The sequence below is a fragment of the Mustela lutreola genome, chromosome 8, assembly GCF_030435805.1.
Source record: "Mustela lutreola isolate mMusLut2 chromosome 8, mMusLut2.pri, whole genome shotgun sequence".
Classification (NCBI taxonomy): Eukaryota; Metazoa; Chordata; class Mammalia; order Carnivora; family Mustelidae; genus Mustela; species Mustela lutreola.
The window spans coordinates 95,165,267-95,192,745 of record NC_081297.1 but is presented as its reverse complement, the minus strand read 5'-3'; the positions used below and the strand labels follow the sequence as shown (position 1 = coordinate 95,192,745).

The 27,479-nt window shown below is 39.8% G+C and overlaps 1 protein-coding gene across 1 annotated transcript; it reads left to right on the top strand.

Annotated features, from left to right (window-relative positions):
• The first annotated feature begins 763 nt into the window (after positions 1 to 763).
• CREBL2 (cAMP responsive element binding protein like 2) lies at positions 764 to 26,673 on the top strand. The gene is made up of 4 exons (XM_059186047.1): positions 764 to 1,097; positions 19,325 to 19,522; positions 20,931 to 21,075; positions 23,534 to 26,673. Exons 1-4 carry the CDS (start codon positions 1,083 to 1,085, stop codon positions 23,536 to 23,538), a joined length of 363 nt encoding a protein of 120 aa, XP_059042030.1. The 5' UTR covers positions 764 to 1,082; the 3' UTR covers positions 23,539 to 26,673.
• Positions 26,674 to 27,479: the final 806 nt, after the last annotated feature.

Below are 27,479 nucleotides of genomic sequence, written 5' to 3'. Positions count from 1 at the left end.
CTTTCAATTATCTGTTCTGGACCTTCCATTATAAATGGAATCTACAAAATGAGGCTCTTAATTTTGTGTGTTGTCAAGGCTCAGCCACTCTGTAGCATCTATCAGTACTTCATTCCTTTTTATGGCCCAGTAACATTCCTCTGCACATACATACCACATTTATCCTATCCATTCATCCACTGACGGACATTTGGGTGGTTTCCACTTTTTGACTATTATGAATAATGCTTCTAGGATAGAACATCCTTGTACAGGTTTTCACATGGAAGTGTGTTTTCATTTCTTTGGAATTGTTGGCGATATGGTAACTTTACGTCTAATATTGGGAGAACTGCCCAACTGATTGTCAAAACAGCTGCAGCATTGTACATTCTTAGTTTTCTTTTCTCCCCCCCCCCCACCCCCACTTTGGTTTGTGTGTGCAATGAAGAATCTTCAGGGCTTCCTCAGTGTCCCGGAGGAGGGCCTGCTCCCAGGGCTCCTCCTTGGGGCGGGCATCTGTGGGGCCCCAAAGTCATCCCACCAGTGCCCAGAGCGCTGGAAGTCCAAGATAGCGTTCTGCTGGAAACGTAGTCTGGCCTCCCGACTGGCTCCTCCCCAGCAGCGCTCGCCGGCAGGAGGAAAACAGACGCCTTGCTGAGGGTATGTGGATATTGTAGTTTTCTTCTTAGTCAGCCCTGCAGATAGTGCGTTGGGGAAAACTACAATCCCCAGAATGCGCCCCGAATACGGCAACCGAAGAGGCCATTCCGCGTGCAGTGCTCCCGCCCACCCTCCCGTCCGGGCCGCTCTCCAGGGCGTCTGTAAACACACCCCGAGACTGTCATGGAGGGGGAGGAGGAGGCGGCGGCGGCGAAAGGAGGCGTTTTGGGCCGCCTCCAGGGTCCGTTCTGTCATTCCTGAACTGGTCCCTCGTCCCCGTGACTGTGGCATCAGGGAATCGAACTATTAGGCGAAAGGAGGAGACAGTCAGAACCATATCCCCTTCTTCCCCCGGGGCGGGGGCCGGGCCGGGCCAGGCCGGCTGAGCCGGGGGAGGGCAGTGGGAGGGAGCGCCTGGCCAGGCCGGCCTGTCCGCCGAGATGGATGACAGTAAGGTAAGTCCTGTGGTTTGCACGCGCAGCTGCCGCCGCCGCCGCCTGCTTGTCGCTAAGTGCTAGACCCGCCGCTGAACCTCAGCCTGGTAGCCACGCCAACACCCAGGAAACACCTGCCATAGACACCCCTGCGCCTCCAGTTATTACCCCATGGTGCCCAGCCAGGAATTCAGGGAACAGGGGGCTGCGTCTTTCCAGAAAGGGCTCTCTCCTCTGGGAATTTTTCACTCCCAGGACAAGCCTGTTTGTCAGCTTTTCCAGGTAGTGCAAAGCCTAGTCCCTAACTTGCCTAGCGAAGTAAGTGAAGAAACCACGGTGCTTTTTATTTTTTTGCCTTCCCCTGCCCCCCTCCCAGACTTTCTCTGGTTTGGAGACCTTAATTAGGGCACCCTGAGCCAGCCCTATTCCCCTTGAAGGTTCCCCTTTCTTCTCTCAGGCTCCCTTACTCAATGCCCCATTCATATAATCAGTTCACTCCCCCTCTGAGATATTTTCCTGTGGTTGGTTGGAGCACTCTGCTAAGCTCCTGTTGCTATTCGTCCAGAATCTAACCTCCTGTAGAAAGCCTTCTCTAAGAGAAGTAGTGAATTCCTTCTTGTTAATCTGTCTTAATTTCCTACCACCTTTTGCCATCCAAATCAGTTATCCCTATGATTCTAACAGACATTGTTCATAGTTGGCTAATTCATAGAGTTTATGTATAACTATTTCTGTCTTTATGTCTATTCACATTAATGTTGTCTAGTTTTAGCTCATGAAGATAGGGATGGTCAGCTTATTGATGTTTTAGAATGTTTAGGAAATTGGACTCTTTTTTTTTTTTAAGGAGTCAGGCTAATAGACTTTGGCAGTTTTGAAGTAGAAATAATTCCTTCTCTATGCCTTTAAGAGGTCTTACTTTCCACAATTTCTGGCATACTGCTCATGCTAGCTTTTCCCTTCGTTTGGGTGCCCTTTCACCCTCCACCAAACCAGTAATACTCTGCTGCTGTCACTTTTTTGTTTCACTCATCCTTAGAGTGAAAAAATTTCTAGATTCTCCATGCTGCTTGGGTTATTCTACATTATCTCCTCTTCCTGTTCTCACAGAAGGCTCTGAGCAAAGTGGTAGGCAGAAGGGAAAGCCCATTGCAATACTTTGGAATTGAGACTCACCTGGAGAAACAGTTTGCTTGTGAAGTAGCAAACCCTAACAGGAAGTGGTCTTTCCGAGACAGAAAGGGGGAGTTCTGAGAGTTTTCCAGAAACATCGGAAAATAATTTTTCCATGAAAGTCTTGCTAGCTTGATTGCTCAGTATTAATATTGAAAGAAAATCTGAATACCGTATCCATTACCTTTTTCAGAATAATGTTATGGCTCTTTAAGATGCTAAAATAACATTGCTTTTTAATTTCCTTAATTTGAGGCTCTCACAGTATATTCTATAAAAATTTTTAGTTTCCTTTTCAGACTTTTGAAACATTTAATAACTTTCTCAAAGTCTTCACTAGTCTCAAGTCTAAAAAAAATACATAGGATTTGGAGTTATTTTACTTAGCCATAAAATCACATAGGAGCTGTTTCTAAAACTAGCAACCTATAGTGGAGGGTATAAAATTTTATTGTTTTCCCTAAAAGAGTGAGGTTAAATCTGGGGGGTAGAAAGCAAAATGAACTCAGTTCTCATTCTTTTTAATTCATTGTTTTTAGAAACCAGCAGTTTCTTAAATCTTTAATGATTATGGAAAAGAAAATTTACTTCACATGTCTGTGGAGGGATAGTGCCTCTGCGAATACACTACTTTCACTTTGAATACACGTTATAGTTGTGGATGAGTAATATTTAAATGCCATGTACAGCAAGATCAGACTGCTCTTCAGCAGCCAGACAGTATGAAACAGCCCTGAAGTCTTTGGCAGCTCCCAGCCTGGCCTTTCTCTGTGCTCTAGTTGTTACAGTCCCACAGAATTATGTTGTCCTCCTAGCACAGACATACATACACACAAAACACATTTTCTCCTCACATTATGTATCGGCGATAGAGCCTCAGGTTCCATTTTCTCCTGTATAAGGGGAGGTGAGAGTTGGGGCTTGGAATTATGGTGGTTGTGCATAAAGTATGATCAGAGAGCATAAAGGCTGACAAACTGGCTGACGGCAAAGCCAGGGGAATAGGAAGAGGATGGAGAGGGCAGGAGTAGCAGTTGTAGAGAGACCGTATTTGAATTAGCAGGTCAGGGAAACAGGTGATGATGATGTGAGGACTTCCCTATATAAAGATTCTGTATTCTGAGTTGGGTTTTTAAAAATAATTTTTTAAAAGATTTTATTGTTTATTTCACAGAGGAGAGAGCACAAGGGGGGGGGGTTGGAGGGAGAAGCAGACTTCCTGCTGAGTAGGGAGCCCCACAAGGGGCGGGGCTTGATCCCAGTGCCTGGAGATCAGGACTTGAGTTGAAGGTAGATGCTTAACTGACTGGGCGCCTCTTCTGAGTTCTTTTCAGCAGTGGTGATGAATGAGTTTGCCAGGAGCTCTCCACATTCTGTCACCTACCTTTCTGGAGTCAGAGAGGATAGATTTGAATGGGAGTGCACCTTTACCTTTCTACCCTAGCAATGTGCCTGATACAGCATCGAATACTCACTAATAGTGATTGGGTTGAAACAGAGTGGCCTTAAGAAGATTGCCCTGAGGGTGCCTGGGTGGCTCAGTGTTAACCCATGATCTCGGGGTCCTGGGATCGAGTCCCGCATCAGGCTCTCTGCTTGGCGGGGAGCCTGCTTCCTCCTCTTTCTCTGCCTGCCTCTCTGCCTACTTGTGATCTCTCTCTGTCAAATGAATAAATAAATAAAAGCTTTTTTAAAAAAGAAGATTGCCCTGATGTGCCTGGGCTTTATGCTCCATTGAGCCACCTAGGCAGAATATATACATTCAATGGCAAATGGCAAAAATAAAGCAAGAGGTAGATGGGCACCTAAAAGTGGGGGCTTGGGAAAGTGCTAAGCAGCAGAGCTCAAACTTTGAGTAGATCTCTACTAATTGGGAAAGAAAAATCTTGGCTGAGTTCATTAAACTTTCTGAGTTTCCATTTTATCTTCTAAATGGTTAATATCGTTTTCACAGGCTTTGTTGAGGATTAGGGATAATGCATTACTATAAAGCATTGAGTACGGAGTCTAACACATAGTAAACACACACAAAAAATATTATTGTTACTAGTTACTATAGTTACTAGTAACTATTGTTACTAAGAGTGACTTCTTTGGTCCTTAGGTACCTGAGATGCTCATTTTAGTAATTATTAATTGTGTGTTATTCCTAACATTTGCAGCCATGTTTATGCTTACACTTCCCTTTGCTCCTTTGTCCCCAGATGGGACGGGGCAATGGGATGAAGCATGAAATTAACTTAAGGGCACCTGAGTGGCTCAGTGGGTTAAGCCTCTGCCTTTGGCTCAGGTCATGATCTCAGGGTCTTGGGATTAAGCCCCGCATCAGGCTCTCTGTTCAGCAGGGAACCCGTTTCCTTCTCTCTCTCTCTCTGCCTCCCTCTCTGCCTACTTGTGAGCTCTCTCTCTCTGTGTCAAATAAATAAATAAAATCTTTAAAAAAAAGAAGAAATCAGCTTAAGCTGTGTATTTAACTATCAGATTGTGAGATAGGTAGTCTCATGAGCCTACCTCATGTAGGCTCATAGGAAGAAGTGCTTATTTTTATGAAAGCTGCTTCTTCCTCACCTGTTGCATTCAGTTACAAAGAAAATAAAAGTGTGTTGTTTTCAGAGGCTTTGATCATAGGCAGAAGGTTTTTATTTTTTTATTTTATATTTGACTTTTCTGTTTATTGAATCAATGACTGATATAAATTGAAATATCCTTGACCAGACGTGTTCCTGCCACAGACTAAGCTGGTAAAAGACTGCCATACTGTATTGCCTGGCACTATAGGGCATCAAGTTTCAGTTGAGTGACTGATAGGAGATTGGCCCAGACGCTGGCCACAGTATGGTAATGTGGACGCTCTTCTCCTTCATAGACTTCCTGTCTACCTGTATTACACACGATGATCTGAAAATAAGGTTTCTCACATCTTCCTTACCTCTTACGTAAGAAGATAGGATCTTCTGTTCCATTCTGTTTTTCTGAGTAGTGTTGGTTCTTGCAAAAATTTTTAACTTGGCCCAAAAATGTCTTTGACACTCCCAGATCTGTCCTTTGGCCCCTACCTGTCTTGAGCAGTGCCACAAATCCCAGACATTTTATGTTTTTCCTGTCCTCCTCTTCATCAGTGCTATCCACAAGACCAAAACAGAAGAGCCAGCTCCTCTACCAAACAAATCTGTGACAGATTTAATATGCCTTCCCTTCCTGTCTAGGTTACATGCATATTTTACATAGGGCACCTCACAAGATAGTTTACCCCTAAGGAGTAATTTCAATAATACAGAAACCAGTTGAAATCTAAGTTTACATATTATTCAGAATGATTAGTTCTTTTAAGGTTTTCAGGAAAGTGTATTTATTCATTAATTCCTTAAATATTTGTTGGTCACCTAATATGTACATGCATTATGCTAGACAGAGAAAGGTGGAAAAGTTTATGACTATTCTTGGGAGCTTACATTTCAGTGGGCTCGGCAGACATATAGAATAGTCATTACAATAGAGTGAGGTAAAAAATAAGGGCGATAGAGGCAAAGTGCTTTTGGAGCAGTAAGAACAGATGCCTCTCTAGGCATGTCAGACACTGGTTCACACAGTAGGAGTGAATCTGTGAGGAAGAATAGGAGTCCTCCAGAAAGTGAAAGAGAAGGAAGATCTTGCACTAAAGCGTACTGCACTGATTAACAAGTATTATGCTACAAGTTAGATCAGGAATTGGCAAATTTTCAGTAAAGAGCCAGGTAGTAATTATTTGCCGGCCATTTTTATCTCTGTTGCTATTACTCAACCCTGCCAGTTTAGCACAAAGTATCTATAGGCAAAACTTAATGACTGGGTGTGGCTGTCTTCTAATAAACCTTCTATTTACCAAAAGTGGCAACAGGCTTGACCAGCAGGGCTGTAGGTTGCTGACCCCTGAGCTATAAAGCTTAAAGTACCAGTAGAGGCATGGCAGAGATGAGGATGGAAAGTAAGCCGGGACCAGATCACAATATGCCTGGCAAGTTAAGCTCCCAAATTCTGGTCTGTATTTTTCTTTTTTCGTTTTTCTTTTTTTTTTTATTTTATTTATGTATTTGACAGAGAGAGATCACAAGTAGGCAGAGAGGCAGGCAGAGGGAGAGAGAGGGGGAAGCAGGCTCCCTGCTGAGCAGAGAGCCCGATGTGGGGCTTGATGTGGGGGCTCGATCCCAGGACCCTGGGATCATGACCTGAGCCAAAGGCAGAGGCTTTAACCCAGTAAGCCACCCAGGTGCCCCATGGTCTGTATTTTTTCAAGTGTGGAATAGAGGAAACACCTGCTGACCCAGAATCTTGGGAATGGGGCTTGGGAATTTGAATTTTAATTAGGCTCCCCAACTGAGTGGGGAATATGCTTACCCAAGTTTAAAAACCAAGGCCATACACGTTGGGGAGCCCCTGAAGGATTTTAAAGCAGACATGACAATATCCGATGTGCGTCTTTGAAGGAAAAAATGATAATGGCTATATGGAGAGTGGATTAGGGTAAAGATGTAGGAACTTGGATAAGACTAGAAGCAGGTGGTTCAATTAGTAAAGAACATGGATTTTGACATATAATCAAAGTTCAGATCTCCTTTACCACTTCCAAGCTGTCTTTTATCTCTTCTAAACTGAATTTCTTCATTGGATGGGTTAATAAAACTCTAATGAGTTATTGTGAGAACTAAAGGTAGTAACAGTTGATCCTTGGGGCATCTGGCTGGCTCAGTCAGTAGAGCATGTGACTCTTGATCTCAGGTCACGAATTCAGGTCCCATGTTGGGCATAGAACTTACTTAAAAAAAAAAAAAAAATCAGTTGACCATTGAGCAATGCAGGTTTGAAGTGCACCGACCCACTTATACATGACTTCTTAAAAAATAAATATAGTACAATACTGTAAATATGTTTTCTCATCCTTATGATTCTCTTCTCTAGCTTGACTGTAGGATTACAATATATAACACATATACAAAATATGCAACAATTGACTATGTGAATGGTAAAGCTTCAACAATAGGCCAGTAGTAGTCAAGTTTTGGGGGAAGTGAAAAGTTACAGACGGTTTTTTGACTGCTTGGGGGTTGGCACCCATTACCCTCGTGTTGTTCAAGAGTTAGCTGTAGTATGTGAACCCATATCAAAAGAACTTAGTACATCATGGGTTCTCAATAAATGCTAGTGCTTTCTGACCCTGTACCAGCTCGGTTAATTGCTCATGAGAAAGGCCTGAGCTGAAGACCATATTGAGACTATTACAGTGGTTGTAGTTGATGGAGTATGCATAAAATCCTTTGAGGTGAAGAGTGTGGACAGAAAAGAGAGCTAAAGAGACAAAACCCTAGAAAACAATAAAATGATCCGAAGGGGCTGAATAACAGGACTCAGCAACATAAATGGGAACGGAGAAGTTAGTGATACAGGAGAACGAGAACAAAAAGGGCTATTCCATTTATCGAAGGGAGCAGAGAATTTTAAAGAACGGGCTTAGTCTATGATATGAGACGCTACAAAAAAAAAGTGTCAAGTAAACAGTGAAAAAGTATCTGCTGGACTTGGAAAATAGGAGATTGTTTATGAACCTAGCAAGAGAATTTTCCCTGGAGAGATAGGGTAGAAGCCAGAATGTGGCGGTTGAGAAAGAGGTGGGCAGGAATGAAGCAAAGACAGTTAGGTATAGACCACTCTTAGTCGGTTTTTAACAGTTTCAGGCATTGCTCAGGTATATGTTGGATGGCTTCCCAGACATAGCTGGGGGCCGGAGCGGGCATAGGTGTTGGGAGAGGAGAGGCAGGAGTTAACTCTCAGTTCAGAGAGGCCTACTTTATCTGCTTTCTCCTTCCGTGGACTAGAAGAACTGGCAGAAAGGTTAGCAGCAGGAAGATGTGATTAGATTTTCTTTCTGAAGATCTGGTAAATAAAAGGCCTAACCCACAGCTGTGAAGGAAGTTTTGGGAGTCTTAACACCAAATGAAAATGCAGCTACTTGTTTTTTCTTTAAAGTGGTAAAGAGCACTAGCTGGGAACATTCATATCTATCTTATTTTTCTTAAAACAGTTGGAGGTAACTTTTCACTTCATGTTTTTGAAAAGAGCACAACAAGCCCTCCTGCTCTATTTTGTTTTTAGCTGGAGCTGTTGCTCCCTACCCTTTCGGGTAAATGTGTAAATGCGATAATTCTGTTAGACTTAACAGCTTGAAACTTTTATGAGTTGCTTTAAGAATTAGAGCATTAGGATGTAAATAAGTGCAAAAAGGGTAGTAAAATAGTTAAGAGTTCTTAACTGGTTTTTCAGATTTTATATCCCTTATGAGGGAGCTTTTTTTTTTTTTTTTAACAACTTATGTAAGTTGGCAGTCATAGTAGTGATATCAACTTAAGTCTGTTTCAGAATATTCCTAATTTTTCTTTGCATTTATTTATTCAATCAGTCATTTAATAAATGCCTCCCACATGCCTGGCTCCGGGCTGCATATGGCCCAGTTATGGTTGAGGTTATGGAAGTAGAAAACACGGACGGCTTTGGTACATGAGGAGCTCACGTTACTTGGAGGAGAAAGAACTTAAATCTGTGAGGCCACTAGAAAAAAAGCAATGTAATGTACAAATTCATTGTGTTCACTGTATGTTCCAGGCATTAGGAGAAGAAAAATGACACGGGAAGGGGGTGATTGTCAGGGAGAGCTTCAGAGGAAGAGGGCTATAGCTGACCCTAACCAAAGAAAACATAACATTTGCTATTGCAGATGTTGGGAAGATGGAGGGAACATTTAGAGAAATGGTGAAGATTAGGTGGGAATGCAGGGGACAGAGTGAGGTCCTGAGGAGGCATGACTTCATACAATGCCCCTGTTAGAAGTAAGAAAGAGAAGACTGGCTTGGTGAGCAGGAGCCCGGATGTAGTAGGCTGAATGGTGGCCCCTAAAAAGATGCATTGATGTCCTAATCCCTGCAACCTGTGAATATCACCTTATATGGTAAAAATTTACCTTATTTGGCCAAAAAAAAAAAAAAAAAGTGATTGAGTTAATGATTTTGAGAGGAAGAATTTATCCTAGATTATCTGGGTGGGCCCTCAATCCAATGACAAGTGTCCTCATGAGAATGAAGCCAAAGGAGATTTGGCAGACAGGTATGGAGGCAGTGAGACCACAGAGGTAGAGGTTCAACTGATAGGGCCAAATATCAAGGCATGCTGATAGCTACTAGACACTGGAAGAGGCAAAGGATGGATTCTCTCCCATACGGTTTCCGAAGGGAATGCAACCCTGCTGAACTTCCAGCCTCCAGAACAGAAAGAATACATTTGTGTTGTTTTAATCACCACCAGGCTTGTGGTAATTGTCACAGCAGCCAATAGCAAACTGATACACGGGAGATGGTGACCCTGGAATCAGTGCTGAGTCAGAGGTCTTCTCTTGTGCTGGAGAGTAACATGGCCACAGGGCCATTAAAGTTTATTCTTTGTATAATGATTAGATACCACTTTTTTACAATGAGTGGAAATACAGCAAAGTTATTTTAAAAAGCTGAAAAGAAAGGTTAACTTGGCCCCTCTGCAGGATAGATTAGCTGGGAAAGTGGGAATGGAAAAGGAGAGATGGTAGGAAGACCCACTGAGAAACTATTGTAATAACCTGTGAGTGGGGCTCAGACTGATATGGGTAGTAAGAGTAGAGAGGAAAGGTAGATAAGAATTTTTTAAGGAATAGATTGGCATGACTTCAGTTGGTGGGCATGGAGAGCCACAATAGTAGAGGGAAATTTCAAGGAAGCATAAAATGAAAAAGCTTGTTAGTTAACCTCCTCACCACCATCCTCCATCAGGTGCCTGAGGTCACAGTGAGCTGGAATAAATGAATGACTAGATAGCATTAATACTGAAGTGCATGTAAAGCACCTGTCAGTTTTAGAGCGTTTTCAGGGCATGATTTGATCAAGGCAGTAAGTCCTACCATGAAATTTGGTGGAAACAGTCGTACTTGATGATAGTGAGTTAATTCGTGACAAGTTGCTATGATGCAAATCAAGGGTCTTAGGTTCTAGATCCCGCTCTGATACTGAAATTCTCTGGACTAAAATTTTGTCATCTATAAAATAAAAAGACCACTATGCATCTCTCGTGTGTATATACATGCCTCCCTCCACTCCTGTATACACTGATATCCTGCCCCTTATGATGTTATTGTTTATTTCATGTCTGCTGTGTTTCATCAGTCCATATTCCTTACAATTTAGGACGCCCATCTTCTTACATTAATATTCCTGGAGTTTCACGCAGTTTGGGGTATGGTGGTGTTTAATAAATGGTTGTCAAATAAAGGAATTAATTTTCCCCGCTTTACCTGAAAAAGATGAGCATAGTGCTGTTTCCCTCACCTGAAATGGTGTGAAATAACATGTAGAGTGCCCAGCTCAAGACCTTGTCCCATAGTGAGTGCTCTCTCCCTACACACCTTGATTTAGCCTTGAATTTTTAAAAATATGTTTTTAAAGATTTTATTTGTATGCCAGAGAGAGAACACAAGCTGGGGGAGTGACAGGCAGAGGGAGAAGCAGGCTCCCCATTGAGCAAGGAGCCCTCTGTGGGTCTCGATACCAGGACTGTGGGATCATGACCTGAGCCGAAGGCAGATGCTCAACAGACTGAGCCACCCAGGTATCCATTATCCTTGAATTTAAGTGCTTGTTGTTAGCTCCTGAAAAGCTAGAAGTAGAATGACCCAAGAGTTTCTGGAATAGTATTTAATCTGGACACTGGAGCCTTCCTCATTTTAAGAAGGCCCTAAAGAGCACATAACTCCTCTTTCTATGAAAGTTGAACTTGTTGGGGTTCCTGAGTGGCTCAGTTTAGTGTCTGTCTTTGGCTCCAGTCATGATGCCAGGGTCCTATAAAGGTAGTAAAAAGGTAGTAAAAAGGTCAGTGGTTGCCAACATTTTGGGAACAAGGGAGGAATAGGTGGAACATAGGATTTTTAGGGCAGTGAAAATATTCTGTATGATTCTGTAATGGTGGATACATGATATATGCATTTTTCAAACCCATAGAACTATATAACACAAGGAGTGAACCCTAATGTAGACTTTGGAGATATTAATAACATTGGCTTATCAATTGTAATGAATGTACTACACTAATGCAAGATGTTAATAATAGGGGACGCTGGAAGGGTGGAGGAAAAGGGGATATATGGGAACTCTGTACTTTTCTGCTTAATTTTTTGTAAACCTAAAAGAGCTCTAAAAAGCAAAGTATAGAGCACCTGGGTGGCTCAGTGGGTTAAGCTGATGCCTTCGGCTCAGGTCCTGATCCTAGGGTCGTAGGATCGAGTCTCGCTTCAGGCTCTCTGCTTTGGCGGGGAGCCTGCTTCCCCCCATCTCTCGCTGCCTGCCTCTCTGCCTATTGGTGCTCTCTGTCAAATAAAAAAAAGCAAAGTATATTAATTTTAAATTTTCTCCCATTCTATGGGTTGACCTTAATGGTGTTTTGTTTGTTTATTTGTTTGTTTTAAAGGTTTTATTTACTTATTTGACAGAGAGATCACAAGTAGGCAGAGAGGCAGGTGGGGGGGGGGGGGAGCAGGCTCCCTGCTGAGCAGAGAGCCTGACACAGGGCTCTATCCCAGGACCCTGAGATCATGACCTGAGCCAAAGGCAGAGAGAGGCTTGTCCCACTGAGCCACCCAGTTGCCTCTAATGGTGTTTTTTAAAGCATAAAATTTTTAATTTTGAAGTCCAGTTTATTTTTTCTTTTGTTGTATATACTTGTGATGTCATATCTAAGAATTCATGGCCTAATCCAAGGGCACAAATTTATTTTTGTTTTCCTCTACAAGTTTTATAGGTTACATTTAGGGCTTTGTTTTATTTTGAGTTAATTTTTATATATGTCATGTTGTAGGAGTCCAGCTTAATTCTTTTGCTTGTAGATCCCAGTTGTTCCAGCACCATTTATTGAAAAGACTATTCTTTTCGCATTTCTCTATTGCTGTGGCACCTTACTGAAAATCAATCGATCATAAATGTAAGGGGTTATTTCTGGATTCTCAGTTCTTTTTCATTGATATGTATGTTTACCCCTGTGCCATTGCCACACTATCTTGATTACTGTAGCTTTCTAATAAATTTTGAAATCAGAAAGCATAAGCCATTCCACTTTTGTTGTTTTTAAAGATTGGCTGTTTTGGGTCCCTGCATTTTCATATGAATTTTTTTTATTATATTGTCAATTTCTGCAAAAAGACAGCTGGGATTTTTTTTAAAGTAATCTCTACACCCCACATGGGGCTCAAACTCAGGACTGCGAGATCAAGAGTCAAATGCTGTACCAAATGAGCCAGCCATGTGCCCCCAGTTGGGGTTTTGATAGGGATCATGTTGAATCTGTAGATCAATTAGGGGAGTATTGTCATCTTAACAATATAAAGTCTTCCAATCCATTAACATGGGATGTCTTTCTTTTTATTAGATCATTAGTTTCTTATAATGCTGTTTTGTGGTTTTCAGTGTATAAGTCTCACTTTAGGTATCAGGCTAATAATAATGGCAAATGTTCTTTTCTGGTTTTTTGGAAGAGTTTGTAAAGAATTAGTGTTAGTTCTTTAAATGTTTGGTAGAATTCACCAGTGAACTCACTTGGACCTGACCTTTTCTTTGTGGGAGATTTTCCAATTACTAATTCAATCTCTTTATTTGTTATAGGACTTTTCAGATTTTCTATTTTTTCCTCTCAAGTCAGTTTTGTTACTTTGTATCTTTCTAGGAATTTGTCCATTTCTTCTAGGTTATCTAGATTTGGGCCTATAATTTTTCATGCTATCCCATGTAATCATTTTTATTTCTGTAAAATTGGTAGGGATGATGTCTACTAAAATCTGTCTTGATTTTATATTTTGGGTTGTTTTTTTCTTTTCTTTTTTTTTTACTTTTATTTATTTACTCGAGAGAGAGAGAGCACAAGCAGGGGGATCAGAAGGGTCCCTGCTGAGCAGGGACCCAGATTCGGGGCCCAATCCCAGGACCCTGGGACCATGATCCAAGCCAAAGGCAGATACTTAACTGCCTGAGCCACCCAAGCATCTCTTGATTTTAGTATTTTAAATGTTTTCTCTTGAACAGTTTAGCCCAAGTTTTGTTGATTTTGCTGATCTTTTTGAAGAACCAACTTTTGGTTTCATTGACTTTCTCTGTTGTTTTGCTCTCCTCTATTTTGTTTATGTCTGTTCCGATATTTGTTATTTCCTTCCACCAGCTTGCTTTGGGGTTAACTTGCTCTTCTTTTTCTAGTTTCTTAAGGTGGAAAGTTATGTTATTGATTTCAATTCTTCTTTTTTAGTTTAGGCATTTAGAGCTCCCTTTGAGCACTGCGTTAGGTGGATCTCATCACATTTTGGTATATTGGGTTTTCCTTTTCATTCACTTCAAAGTAGTTTTCTCTTTTCCCTTGTGATCTCTTCTTTTTTTTTTTTTTTTTTAAGATTTTTATTTATTTATTTGACAGATCACAAGTAGGCAGAGAAGGAGGCAGAGAGGGTGGGGGGAAGCAGGCTCCTTGCTGAGCAGAGAGCCTGATGTGGGGCTGTATCCCAGGACTCTGGGATCATGACCTGAGCCGAAGGCAGAGGCTTTAACCCACTGAGCCACCCCGGTGCCCCTTGTGATCTCTTCTTTGACCCAGTCATTATTGAGGAACATCTTTAGTTTTTTTATCTGCTGTATTTATTAAATAATAATTGCTGTATACTGAGATAGAATTATATGACGGTCCTTAGTGCTTACTTTCTAAAAATAACATCTAGTTTTAGCTTGTCTGAATGGAGAAAATATTAAAACAATAACAAAAACCAAGTAGTTAACAGAAAAGTAGGATCTTCACTCTTACTTGCTTATAATAAATAGACTTGAACCTTTTTAACATATAATGAAGACAAACTTGGTATTGCAAAAGCCCTACTGAAATTTAACATCTCTGCTATCCTCCTTTGTGTAATAAATTCTCTGTGGAGAGTAAGAAAAAAATCAATGGCTAATAAGTTTGTTCATGAGGAGGGCTAGGGATACAAGCTTTCTGAGTGTTTCCCTTGGGACTTTCTATTTCTGGCTCACAAATGTGTTTGGGGGTGGGGGAGAAGTAAAAGGGGTAGTAGATAAAGCTAAATTTTATATTACTTTCATAGTTTTCTTTGGCATTTGTGTTGGAGCATAAAAATCAGTATGTTTACTTAGCCACATTAATACACTTCCTTACAAAAGAAATACGATAGAGCAAGGGGACAATGTGGTAATCACTGAGTTTGTGAAAACTTTATGAAACATTGGCAAGGACGATTTTTGGCCCAGAGACATTTGGGAGGAATTCGTGAGGTTGATTTCAGTTTTAGTTTCTGGTTCCTTCTATTAATTTCTCCTAACTGTCCCCTAATTATTATGGCTTATGAAATACATGAAATTTAAGTTGCTAAAGCAACTAGTATACCAATCCATATTTGTATAATACCTTTTTCTTTTCCTTTTTTTTTTCTTAAGATTTTATTTATTTATTTGACAGACAGAGATCACAAGTAGGTAGAGAGGCAGGCAGAGCGAGAGGAGGAAGCAGGCTCCCTGCGGAGCAGAGAGCCCGATGTGGGGCTCTATCCCAGGACTCTGGGATCATGACCCGAGCCGAAGGCAGAGGCTTTAACCCACCGAACCACCCAGGTGCTCCTCCTTTAAAAAAAAAAAAAAAAAGATTTTATGTATTTTGAGCAAGAGAGTGTATGAGTGGGGGGAGGGGCAGAGAGAGAGAGAGAGAGAATCTCAAGCAAACTCTGTACTGAGCATGGAGCCTGATGTGGGGCTTGATCCCACAACTCTGAGATCATGACCTGAGCTGAGATCAAGAGTTGGGCACTTATGGGAAAACTGGACAGCTATATGTAGAAGAATGAAACTCGACCATTCTCTTACACCATACACAAAGATAAACTCAAAATGAATAAAAGACCTCAACGTGAGACAGAAATCCGTCAGAATCCTAGAGGAGAACATAGGCAGTAATCTCTTCGATATCAGCCACAACAACTTCTTTCAAGATATGTCTCAAAAGGCAAAGGAAACAAAAGCGAAAATGAACTTTTGGGACTTCATCAGAATCAAAAGCTTCTGCACAGCAAAGGAAACAGTCAAGAAAACAAAGAGGCAACTCACGGAATGGGAGAAGATATTTGCAAATGACAGTACAGACAAAAGGTTGATATCCAGGATCTATAAAGAACTCCTCAAATTAAACACACACAAAACAGACAATCATATCAAAAAATGGGCAGAAGATAGGAACAGACACTTCTCCAATGAAGACATACAAATGACTATCAGACACATGAAAAAATGTTCATCATCACTAGCCCTCAGAGAGATTCAAATTAAAACCACATTGAGATATCACCTTACACCAGTTAGAATGGCCAAAATTAGCAAGACAGGAAACAACATGTGTTGGAGGGGATGTGGAGAAAGGGGAACCCTCTTCCACTGTTGGTGGGAATGCAAGTTGGTGCAGCCTCTTTGGAGAACAGTGTGGAGATTCCTCAAGAAATTAAAAATAGAACTTCCCTAGGACCCTGCAATTGCACTCCTGGGTATTTACCCCAAAGATACAGATGTAGTGAAAAGAAGGGCCATCTGTACCCCAATGTTTATAGCAGCAATGGCCATGGTCGCCAAACTGTGGAAAGAACCAAGATGCCCTTCAAAGGATGATTGGATAAGGAAGATGTGGTCCATATACATTATGGAGTATTATGCTTCCATCAGAAAGGATGAATACCCAACTTTTGTAGGCAACATGGACGGGACTGGAAGAGATGATGCTGAGTGAAATCAGTCAAGCAGAGAGAGTCAATTATCATATGGTTTCACTTATTTGTGGAGCATAACAAATAGCATGGAGGACATGGGGAGTTAGAGAGGAGAAAGGAGTTGGGGGAAATTGGAAGGGGAGGTGAACCATGAGAGACTCTGGACTCTGAAAATCTGAGGGTTTTGAAGGGGCGGGAGGTGGGAGGTTGGGGTACTAGGTGGTGGGTATTATAGAGGGCACAGATTGCATGGAGCACTGGGTGTGGTGCAAAAATAATGAATACTGTTATGCTGAAAATAAATTAAAAATAAATTTAAAAAAAAAAGTTGGGCACTTAACCAACTGAGCCACCCATGTGCCCCTGTATAATACCTTTTTCTTTATAAAATGCTCTTATGTTTAAGATTCCCAGTAATCCAGGGTGCCTGGGTGGCTCAGTGGGTTAAGCCTCTGCCTTCAGCTCAGATCATGATCTCAGGATCCTGGGATCAAGCCCTGCATTAGGCTCTCTGCTCAGCAGGGAGCCTGCTTCCCCCTTTCTCTCTGCCTGCCTCTCTGCCTACTTGTAATATCTCTCTGTGACAAATGAATAAATAAAATCTTTGGGAAAAAAAAAAAAAAAAAGATTCCCAGTAATCCTTTAATGTACCTGAGTCTTGAAAACTGGTACACTAATCAGATTTTAGCTGGCATCCAAAAGCAAAAATTCAGTCTACCATTGAGGAAAATTAAACTAAGGAAGTGGTGGTTATGTGGTTTTAATGTAATTTTACAGGACGGGACATAAAATATAGGAACCCTGGATTTATTCACTAGGCCTTTCTAATTAAAAAAGAAAGGAATAAAATAATATTACTACCATGAAAACTAAACAAAGGGTTATAACTGTTTTTGGGTTTTTATGACTGTGTGAGGTTTACAAAATCAGTCAAGTCTCTAAAGTACACTGTGTCCTCTTTCTGGTTTCTCAAAGGCAGCCTCTCCTGAATTAATTAAAAACAAATATATGAGATATTAGATTACAGTGTTGTGTTATTGTTGATTGAGTTCACTATGTAGAGAATAGATGTGTTTACCATTTATTTTACTATAGACCTGAATTTATGCTGTAAATATGTTCCTTTTTAAAAACTGTAGTTAATAGCAAATATACTTTATTTCAATGTAAGATGATTTCAAAATATTTCATTAAAACTGCAGTTTCCTGAAGCGTATATTATTATATTGGAATAAAAACATGATAATGCATAGTATAAAAAGCTTTAAGAGACCTGTATTTTTTTTTTTTTTTAAAGAGAGAAAGTGCTTGGGGGTTGGGGGGCAAGAGGGAGTGGCAAAGGGAGAGGGAGAGAGAAGCAAACTCCTTGCTGAGCACAGAGCCCATGCAGAGCTCAATCCCAGGACCCTGAGATCATGACCTGAGCTGAAATCGAATTGAACACTTAATCGACTGAGCCACCCAGGCCCCCCTAAAAGACCTGTTTTTGAAAAGTTGGAACTAATTTGGGAGTAGTACTGAATCAACTAGCTTTACCACAGTGATGGAAAGCAAGGTTTTTTCCCCAGAGCCCTGGAGTATTCAGCCTCATTTCAGAACCACCCTGTAAAAATGCGTGCTGTAGTGGTTAACCGTCCAACATGTTACCACCCAGCATCTGGTAAATGTGGCTGATTCATATGTACAGTTTGGTTTTCCACCTAACCATTATACTTAGTAATAAGCTGATCTTTATAGGGTACTGGATGTTGTTGGTGTCTGATAGTAATAGTGATTTTCAAACAAACTAATGAGAGTTTTTATAGCCACGTGAATATTGAATTTGAGTTTCGTTACCTGATAAAGTTGCTACTTTATTGCAATGATTTGTCAGTGTTTGAGTTTTGTATCTTCTCTTTAACAATTGCCTTTTAAAGCCTCAGCAATATTCCTTTCAGAATACTGAAGTTGTGACATTTTTATTCCCTGAGGGTAATTTTCAGAAAGAACTAGGCATCATTCAGAACCTCATCAGATAAAGTAGATAATCTGAGGCAGACTGTGTTGTAGCTTCTAAGAAACTAGTTCTAAAAGCACTTTACCGAAAAGCTTGTTCATTGTAATAAATGTAACCCCTTTCAAGGTAATTGCTTTCAAGAAAATTTATTTGATGTTCAAGTTCAGGTTGATGTATTTAAAAATTCATCACATTTAGCTCATAGTTATGTGTTGTATAAGAACTTGGGGAGGTTCCAAAACTAAACAAGGAAGATTAAATTACTTTGTCTGTCACCAAAAAATTGTGCCTATGCAGGAAAATGAGTAACAGAGATATTGAAAAGATGTCATATGACTAGTGGGAGCAGGTAGAAATCTCCTGAGACAGTCTAGGGTTATAATTATACGCTTCTAAAGGCAGGAGAGAATTATCCTGAAGATGTCAGGGACTTCCCGTGTGTTCCTTTGGACTCTATAAACTTGAAGAGGGAAGTCATAGCCAAATTGCTAAGGATACATATTTATAAATAAATAAGTTAATGAAAATATATATATATATATATAACATAGGGCACTTGGGTGGCTCAGTTGGTTAAGTTTCTGCCTTAGGCTCAGGTCATGATTTCAGGGTCCTGGGGTCAAATCCCACATCTAACTCTCTGCTCAGAGTAGCAGGCTTCCCACCAAGCAGGGAGCACAGTGTGGGGGCTCCACCCCAAGACCCTAGGATCATGACCTGAGCCAAGTGCAGATGATTAACAGTTGAGCCACACAGACGTCCCCCACCCATTGGTATTTTAACAAATATCGTCTCTTCTATGTGTTGTTTTTTAATGTCGAGATCACACTGAACTTAGAATTTTAAATATTGATTTTTTTTTACTTACTATTTTCTCAAGTCAATAAAAATTCCATGTAAACAAAGTATTTAGTGGCAGTCTTTTAGATTTTAGTATCCAGCTACATATGGTTCATAAAGTTTCCTGTTAAACTACTTAAAGATTGTTATTGAAGAAATAATAAAACTTAGAGTATTTCTTCTCTCACACTCATGATATCAAGAGTATCAGAAAACAAACAAACAAACAAAAAACAGGAAGCAAAGACTCCTAAGGCATTTCATGGGATTATGCTTTCTAAGTTTCATAGGTTTCATTTACTACTTGTAAATGTTTTCCTTACTAATAATATGCAGCCATAGTCACTTTCCTAGAAACAGAACTAAGAGGAAAAAAATGGTTTCTTTTTTCTCTTGCTGAAGGTGGTTGGAGGGAAAGTAAAGAAGCCCGGCAAACGTGGTCGGAAGCCAGCCAAAATTGACTTGAAGGCAAAACTTGAGAGGAGCCGGCAGAGTGCAAGAGAATGCCGAGCTAGGAAAAAATTAAGATACCAGTATTTGGAAGAGTTGGTATCCAGTCGGGAAAGAGCCATATGTGCCCTCAGAGAGGAACTGGAAATGGTAAGAAAGTCTACCAATAAACACATGAAAAAATCAACCTAAGCTTAGCAAATTAAATTATGGAGATACCAATTTTCATGTATCCACTTGACAAATCTGGGAAAGAAATCTGTTAGCCAGGAGGTAGGCAAGTAAGCGTTTTCGCACAGTGCTGGTGGAAGCAGAATGTACAAGACTGTTTCTCTGAGGGACTGTTCATGAAAGAAAAAAATGGAAAATAACCCAAATGTACAAGAATAGGAGATTTTTTAATGGCTGCAAAGTAGCCAACATTCAGATATTGGACTACTTTGCAGCCATTAAAAAAAATCACGATGCACACATATATTTACTGCTATAGAAAGGCATTCACAATATATGGCTAAGTGGAAAAGGCAATATAGCAGTATTTAACAATATGCATTGTATACCACTTGTATTTCATATTTATTCACCATGTTTCATTCATTCATTAAGACTTTGGGTGATGAATGTTAAAGAGAAGATGAAATGTTAAAGAGAATGGAAATCTTATTACTATGACCTCAAGGGAGGAGGTGACAGGTTGGAGAAGAGAGAGTACTACTATGACCATTACAAAACTGGGACAGGCTACTATCTCAGCATTTTAAAAGGCAAGACATAAGGTTGGGTCCTGAAGAGAATCCAGATAGATTTAAAAAATATATGTATATTGAATTTGACTTATGCTATAAATTATTTCTCACGCTCTGCAGTGTAAACCACTTGAGGGCATAGCCTTTGAACTGACTAATCTTTGTATATCCCCAAAGTCCGTAGTATACATTTCAGTAGAAAGTAGACATTCAGTGAATGTTTATGAAAGAGAACGGAAATTACAGAATTATTTATTTTAGGAATGGAAATGATAATGTGATAGCAAAAAGAGAAGGATCCTAATTAGTGGCACACTGTGGGGAGATGTTCTTTTCACTAGAGGGTCCTTCTTTTTTTTTTTTTTAAAGATTTTATTTATTTATCAGAGAGGGGGGTTGGAGAGAGAGCACAGGCAGACAGAATAGCAGGCAGAGGCAGAGGGAGAAGCAGGCTCCCTGCCAAGCAAGGAGCCCGACGTGGGACTCGATCCCAGGACGCTGGGATCATGACCTGAGCCGAAGGCAGCTGCTTAACCAACTGAGCCACCCAGGCGTCCCAAGAGGGACCTTCTAAATCTGAACGCTACTCCAGTGTATCACAAGAAGAATCATCAGCAGTTGCCTACCCTCTTCTGAAAGATGGCAGGCCTTATACATGTCCTCCGTGGGAAACAGGAAATATGGTGGAGGGCAGGATTCCCAGCAGCCAGTTTGACCTCTAGTTATGGAAATTACTACTTCTAGGATTTCCACCAGTGGTTCCTGAACTCTGACTAGTAAAATTTTACTTAAATATATTTTACATATTTCAGTACAAGCAGTGGTGCATGGCAATGGACCAAGGAAAAATCCCTTCTGAAATCAAGGCCCTACTCACTGGAGAAGAGCAAAGCAAATCTCAGCAGAACTCAAGCAGGCACACAAAAGCTGGGAAGACAGATGCTAATAGCAATTCCTGTGAGTACAATGAGGGGGAGCGTTTATATTTAGAGGAGCATCTTCAGGTAGGGTTTCCATTGACCTCTTTCCTTGGTATATCATTAAATAAAATGTTGATGTCATTTGTAATACACTAATAGCAAGTGAGATAGTGTTAGATTCTAAATACTGAAGTGAATTTTACATGGGATCTATGAAGAGCAACTGCTAAATGTATGGAAGAATTTTAAAGTAGACTTAGCCCATAAATGGGAGTATACCATTCCAGTTATTGTTGGTAATAATGCCTTTTATTTGTATTTTGATTTACAGCTTACAAAACACTTTCACTTATATTTATCTTGTTTTTCCTCCAATGTTTGTGTTAAGATTACTTTTTATTTTATAGATGAAGAAATAGCAGAGGAGGGCGCCTGGGTGGCTCAGTTGGTTGAGCTACTGCCTTCAGCTCAGGTCATGATCCTGGAGTCCCAGGTTGGCAGGGTGTCTTCTTCTTCTCTGACCTTCCCCCTCTCATTCTCTCTCTCTCAAATAAAATCTTAAAAAAAAAAAAAAAAAAAAAAGCAGAGGAGTTGGATAAGGCACCCAAGGTCACACAGCTCTAATGGGAAAACCTGTCTTCACCTAGTCCAAACTCTATCTAGTACAGTAGCCCATCACTGTACGATTATTTTTAATTATGGTGAAATTTACATAACAAACATTTTAAAGTAATAATTCAGAAATATTTGGTACATTCACAGTATTGTACAATCACCACTTCTATGTAGTTACAAAGCATTTTATCACCCCTAAAGAAAATCCCAAATTCATTAAACAGTTACTTGTTATTCCATCCCTCCCGCCCTTGGCAACTGTGAATTTACCTTCTGTCTCTGTGGAGTTACCTATTCTGGATAAATTTCATGTAAATGGAAACATACAGCATGAGATTTTCTGTATCTGGCCTCTTTTCAGCTAGCATGATGGTTTCAAGCTTCATCCACATTATAGCATATACTCGTCCTTTTTACATTTTGTGGCTATATAATATTCTAGTGTGTATGTATATAATAATTGATTTATCTATTGGTCTATTGACATTTGATTCTCCCTTTTGGTTATTGTGAACAGTATGCTTTGAAACACGACCAGACAAGTATGTGTTTGAGTACTTGTTTTCAATTCTTTGGGTTATACACCTAGAAGGAGAATTGCTGGGTCATATGGTAACTCCACATTTAACTTTTAGAGGAACCACTGTTTTCCACAGTAGCTGAAATATGCTGCATTCCTACCAGTAAGATAGGAAGCTTTCCATTTCTCTACATCTTGCCTGTGCCTTTTGTTTTCCATTTTTAAAAACTACAGCCTTCCTAAGATGTGAAGTAGTATCTGATTGTGGTATTGATTTGCATTTCCCTGAAGACTAATGGTGCCGAGCATCTCTTCTTGTGCTTCATGACCATTTGTATATCTTCTCTAAAGAAATGTCGTAAGTCCCTTGCCCACATTTTAATTGAGTTGTTTTTCATTTTGTTGTTGAGTTGTAAGAGTTCTTTATATATTCTAGGTTCTAGACCTTTATCAGAAATATTTTGCAGATATTTCTCTCATTGTATAGGTTGTCTTTTAACATTCTTGATAGTGTCCTATTAAGAATGCACGAAACATTGAAATTTTGTTGAAGTCCAGTTTATCTGTTTTTTTCTTTTGTTGTTCATGCTTTGTCATGTGTAACAATCCATTGCTAAATCCAAGGTCATGAAGACTTACCCCTATGTTTTATTCTAAGAGTTTTATGGTTTTAGCTCTTATATTTTAGCTCATTGATCCATTTTGAATTTATTTTCTATATGGTGTGAGGTAGAGGTCTAGTTGAATTCTTTTGCATGTGAATATCCAGTAGTTCCAGCTCTATTTGTTGATGAGACCAGGAAGATTTAGTAATGAAGATGTATGGATTGGTTTCTTTGTCATTGTGACTGCTTTGGGAGCACTTGTAACAGTTTTAAAAGTATGTTATAAACTTTTTATCTTTTAAAATTTTTTTAAAGTTTTTTGTTTGTTTGTTTGTTTGTTTTGAGAGAGAGAAAGAATGGGGGGAGGGGTAGGAGGGAGGAAGAGGGACAAACATACCCTGCATTCATTGCAGAGCCTGATGCAGGGCTCAGTCTCAGGACCCTGAGATCACCACTTGAGCCAAACTAAGAGTCGGCCACCCAACCAACTAAGCCACCCAGATACCCCTCTTTTAAAATATTTTTATGAAATTGAAGGGTTCGCTTTTTGTTAGCCTTTCTTAGGTGAGGTAACATTTGCCTTAATCTAAATTGAATTAATGAAAAAAAACCCAGATCAGCTCAGTTTCCTTTCAATACCTATTTTTAAAAAGCCTTTCTCCATAGATACTAAACAAACAAAATGTATTTTAAAACAGATTAACCAAGCTTCGTTGACTTGCAAGCATTCTTACATTGGTAACTTTATCTTTCAGGGTGAAGATTTTATAAAATGACAAGTCACTGATTGAAGCCAATACTTTATCCTATGGAGGATGAATGGGCAAGATTGTACTTCTTGGCTCCATTTACTACCTACTGCTCAGTAGTCATCTCTGTAAATCTGCAATTTCTACCAAAATGTGTGATCATAGATCCCAAAGGATTTTGCTTTAACTTTCAACACTTAGAAAATTTATAAACATTCAGACCTGTTCTGGTTGCCTTTGCCACCCATGGCATTGAACATGTTGCAATGCTTGAAAACACAGGAGTAGAGAGAAGTGGGTGAAGATTGTATTTTTGCACCTTAACTCTACATTGCTTTATTGGTTAATTTATATTCTTTCCATGTATTTCATGTCATTGTATGTGTATGTGTGTGTAGGTGTGTCATCTTCTTTTATGTTTTTGACTGCCCTACAAAGAGAAACCAAATGGGCTGATTACCAAGTTCTCAGCCTTTATGGACCGAATCTTATTTGTTTCTATTTACTTGAGTAATGTTTATTTTCTGCATGAACCATGATTTCTCCTGTGAGCCATTCCAGCATAAGCTGTGAATATGTATTAACAAATATATACATTTCTATTTTTATAATCCATAATGATATGCCTGTTTTAAATAATGTACATGTTAACAAAATCCATCAGGAAAGCCCCCAAGACAGCGTCTGTTTAAAATTTTTGTTGCTGTCTTCTCAAACTATATTTATAAAAGTTTGCTAGGGCCTAGTCCATACTTGGAGAATAATTAGTCAAATTTTATTTTTAAGCAAGAAGTAACCTTTTAGGCATTTCAGCAGCAGACATCCTCTTGACAACCTAGAATATGTATGTATGTACGTATATATGTATGTGTTTCTATCGTATGTCTGTATATGTATGTGGGGAGGGTAGGAGTGAATGTTCACACACATTGCCTTGTGTAGTCAACTAACTCGGAGTATTTTCCTAAAGAAAATAGGATGAAATTAGCTGCTGAGATCGAGTTTCTGCCTCAAGAGATCTGGAACAAACCGAGGGAGAAATTGTTAGTAGATCTAATGGCTGTAGGCATAACCAGAACACTTAGTTTCTTCCCTGACATGAGTTTCCGCAGGAAAATGTTCTGAGCCAGGAAGAAACACACTATGGGTGTGCATCTGGTTTGGCCCTGACGGCACCTCCGCTCTGGAGTGAAGCTGTGAGCTGGAGTTGTGCACAGCAGGCGGCTGGTGGGCCAGGCAGGAGGGGCACAAGGCCAGAATGGTTCTTTGCAGTTCCTGTCACAGCTCCATTTACTTTCTTCCTGACTACCAGAGTGATGGTTGAGGAATCAAGCTCATCATATTCTACTTGCAAGTAGACTAGGAATCTTTCATTTTCCTCACTGAGACACTTTATCACTCTCTTCTCTTTCCCATAGTTAAATCAGGAACTGTGTTCTCTGTTGCTGCTAAATTATAATTGTTCTTAGCTCTAATGAAGCAAATATCTGGCTTCTGAACAGTATGTTTTGTTATGAAATGGCAGTCTAAGAGGAGGCATCATCGTCTAGACTGTGGGGTGGAACAAAAGATGGACCACGTAGTGTCAGATTACAAGGTACTCTCCCCCCTTCTCTTAGGCCACACGTTTGAATGAAGTGCTTCCCTTTAGCCTGAGTTCCTGAAGATCTCTTGTGGGTAGATTGCAAACTCAGATCTAGTCTAGTCCTGTGTGACTACTGATATACCACTAGCCCAGCCTGTTGGGTCTCTCTGTGTTTCGGAGGACTGGGGGTTTAAGAGTATTTAATGTCTTTTTAGGATCACAAATATAGATAGATTAAAGATTGTTAATATTCAGACCTTCAGAATTTAAATGTTTTAAATATAGTGTTCAGATTGTAATGGGTATGTTTTTGCCATCTTGTCTACTCAAGTGTATATTTTTATTTAGCAAAACAGCCCAAGATTTACTCTGTGTTGCTTTGTTCAGTACCTTTTGAATTCCCCAGAAGAGTTGTTTTCAAAGCAAACATTCCAAAATGAATGTGGCTCTTCAATGGAATGTCTCCATTGTGCTTGAAGTATTTCTTCTCTGGTTGTAACGTTAAATTACAAGGTCATTTGAGCTACCCTCCCCCCTCACCCCTAGTATCTTTATAAGAGCAGTGACTTTGTCCTCAGGTAGAGGATGTGTAATTTGGGATGACAGTAAATTACAGCTTACTGAGTTTATTCCTAAACCGATCTTTTTGGTATTTTAAAGTAGATCATACCAAGAGAAAGTTCCTTGGTCTTAAAAAGGAATGTTTTGATTGCTTTGGGTATTGTGCTGGCTGCACGCTTTGGCCACTTGAAGCATGTTAATAAATGTCACTGATTAAAACAGCTGGAGCATTTCTTTTCCCATTCCAGTTAAGAAGCAGCATACTGAAACCGTAGCATCTCTCCCTCTCTGTAATGACAGCACCCAGGCTGAGAGAGAACAGAGGAGGGTGAGAGAATCGGTAAGCTCTGTCCCTGTGGCATCAGTGCTATTCTCTGTGCTCCCTGAGTAAAGAGAGTAATGTTTTCTTTTTCTTTCTTTTTTCCCCCCCAAAGAAAGGAAGGTAAGGGGAAAATACCTATTTGTGTATTCAGACCAGTCATATTCTGTCATTAACTTAGCATAGACCTGCCACATAGTAGAACAACTGAACATAATAGGGAATAAGTTTGACCAGGTCAAGTTTTAGAATATAGCTGACATTCTTAAAATTTTTTTTCCTATTTTATCTAAAAGCTGTCTGTTGCATCTAAATCAGAATCTGTCTTACTGCAGCAAATTCATATCACCATGTACCAGCTAGTTGACAGTATTTATCAGCATCACCGTTTAGCATTTTACTTCATCATCTTTGAATTATGATAGACTTGATTTGGCTCATTGCAAAAAGCATAGGTTTAAACTGGAGCTAGCTTTAGTTAAAATAAAGGCAAAAAAAATTTAAAAACATAAATACTATATTTCACCGAAATCAGTTGCATATTATCAATTACATATTTAGTTTTAAAAGAGAGGAAGATTATTAATCCACATGGTATTTGGGGGTGTTGAGGGAATTTTTCTTTCTCTGAAGAGCATTGTACAATTATATTTTTATGAAAAATAAAATATCTTCACCAGAGACATCTCAAATGGTCTGTTTTACAATATTGAAGTAATGTCCATGTTAGCACAGAGTAGTAAAAAGAGTGAGATTTAAGCAGAAGAACTGGTCTTGGGTCATTTTCTGAGTCACCTTGAAATCATTTACCTCTTAGTCTGTTTCTCATCTTTAAGAAAGGGGAAGATAACTTTCACAGAGTAATTTGCAGGCTAAATAGGAGTTATGAGCAACTTCTTCTTAATTAGTAAAGAACTATATTAAATTTAAAATAGTCACATATGCCTGAGTTTGTCTATTGTTAGAATTTAAATCACTGAAGGTAATTATTTTATTTAATGAGCTGGAATTTAAACATGGAGGGTTGTAGGTATCACATTTCTGAAGTCTTTTTAGCTTCATCATTATGTCTATCCCTGGACTGTTAGAGTTGGAAGCCATTTTTAGCAATAATAGCCTTCTGTTAATTAAGCTAATTTTAAGAATAATTAGTGTTCTAACTGGTAATAATCCTATAATCTGCATAAAGCAGGTTTTCAGGCTGCTAGGTAACTTGGTTCTCTTTTCCCTTATTCCATCCATTTTACTTAACTATAGAGTAGTCATGAATCAGAGCCAAGACTGCCATGTAAGGTTGTGCCAATTGTGCACTGCACAAAGGCACCCAGTTGAGGAGGTGAATGGACCTAAAATTGGGCTCACATTTCCTCCAACAGGCCATGTGCGGTGGAGAGGACAGGGCACCTGTGGCACAAATCTGTCCAGAGAGGTGCCTTTTTAAAATATGCCCTAGGGGCGCCTGGGTGGCTCAGTGGGTTAAGCCGCTG

Bases quoted from the DNA above. Each gene is read 5' to 3' on its own strand.
- CREBL2 (XM_059186047.1), top strand. The intron at 19,523-20,930 runs GTAAGAAAGTCT...TACATATTTCAG, and splicing joins TCAGAGAGGAACTGGAAATG to TACAAGCAGTGGTGCATGGC.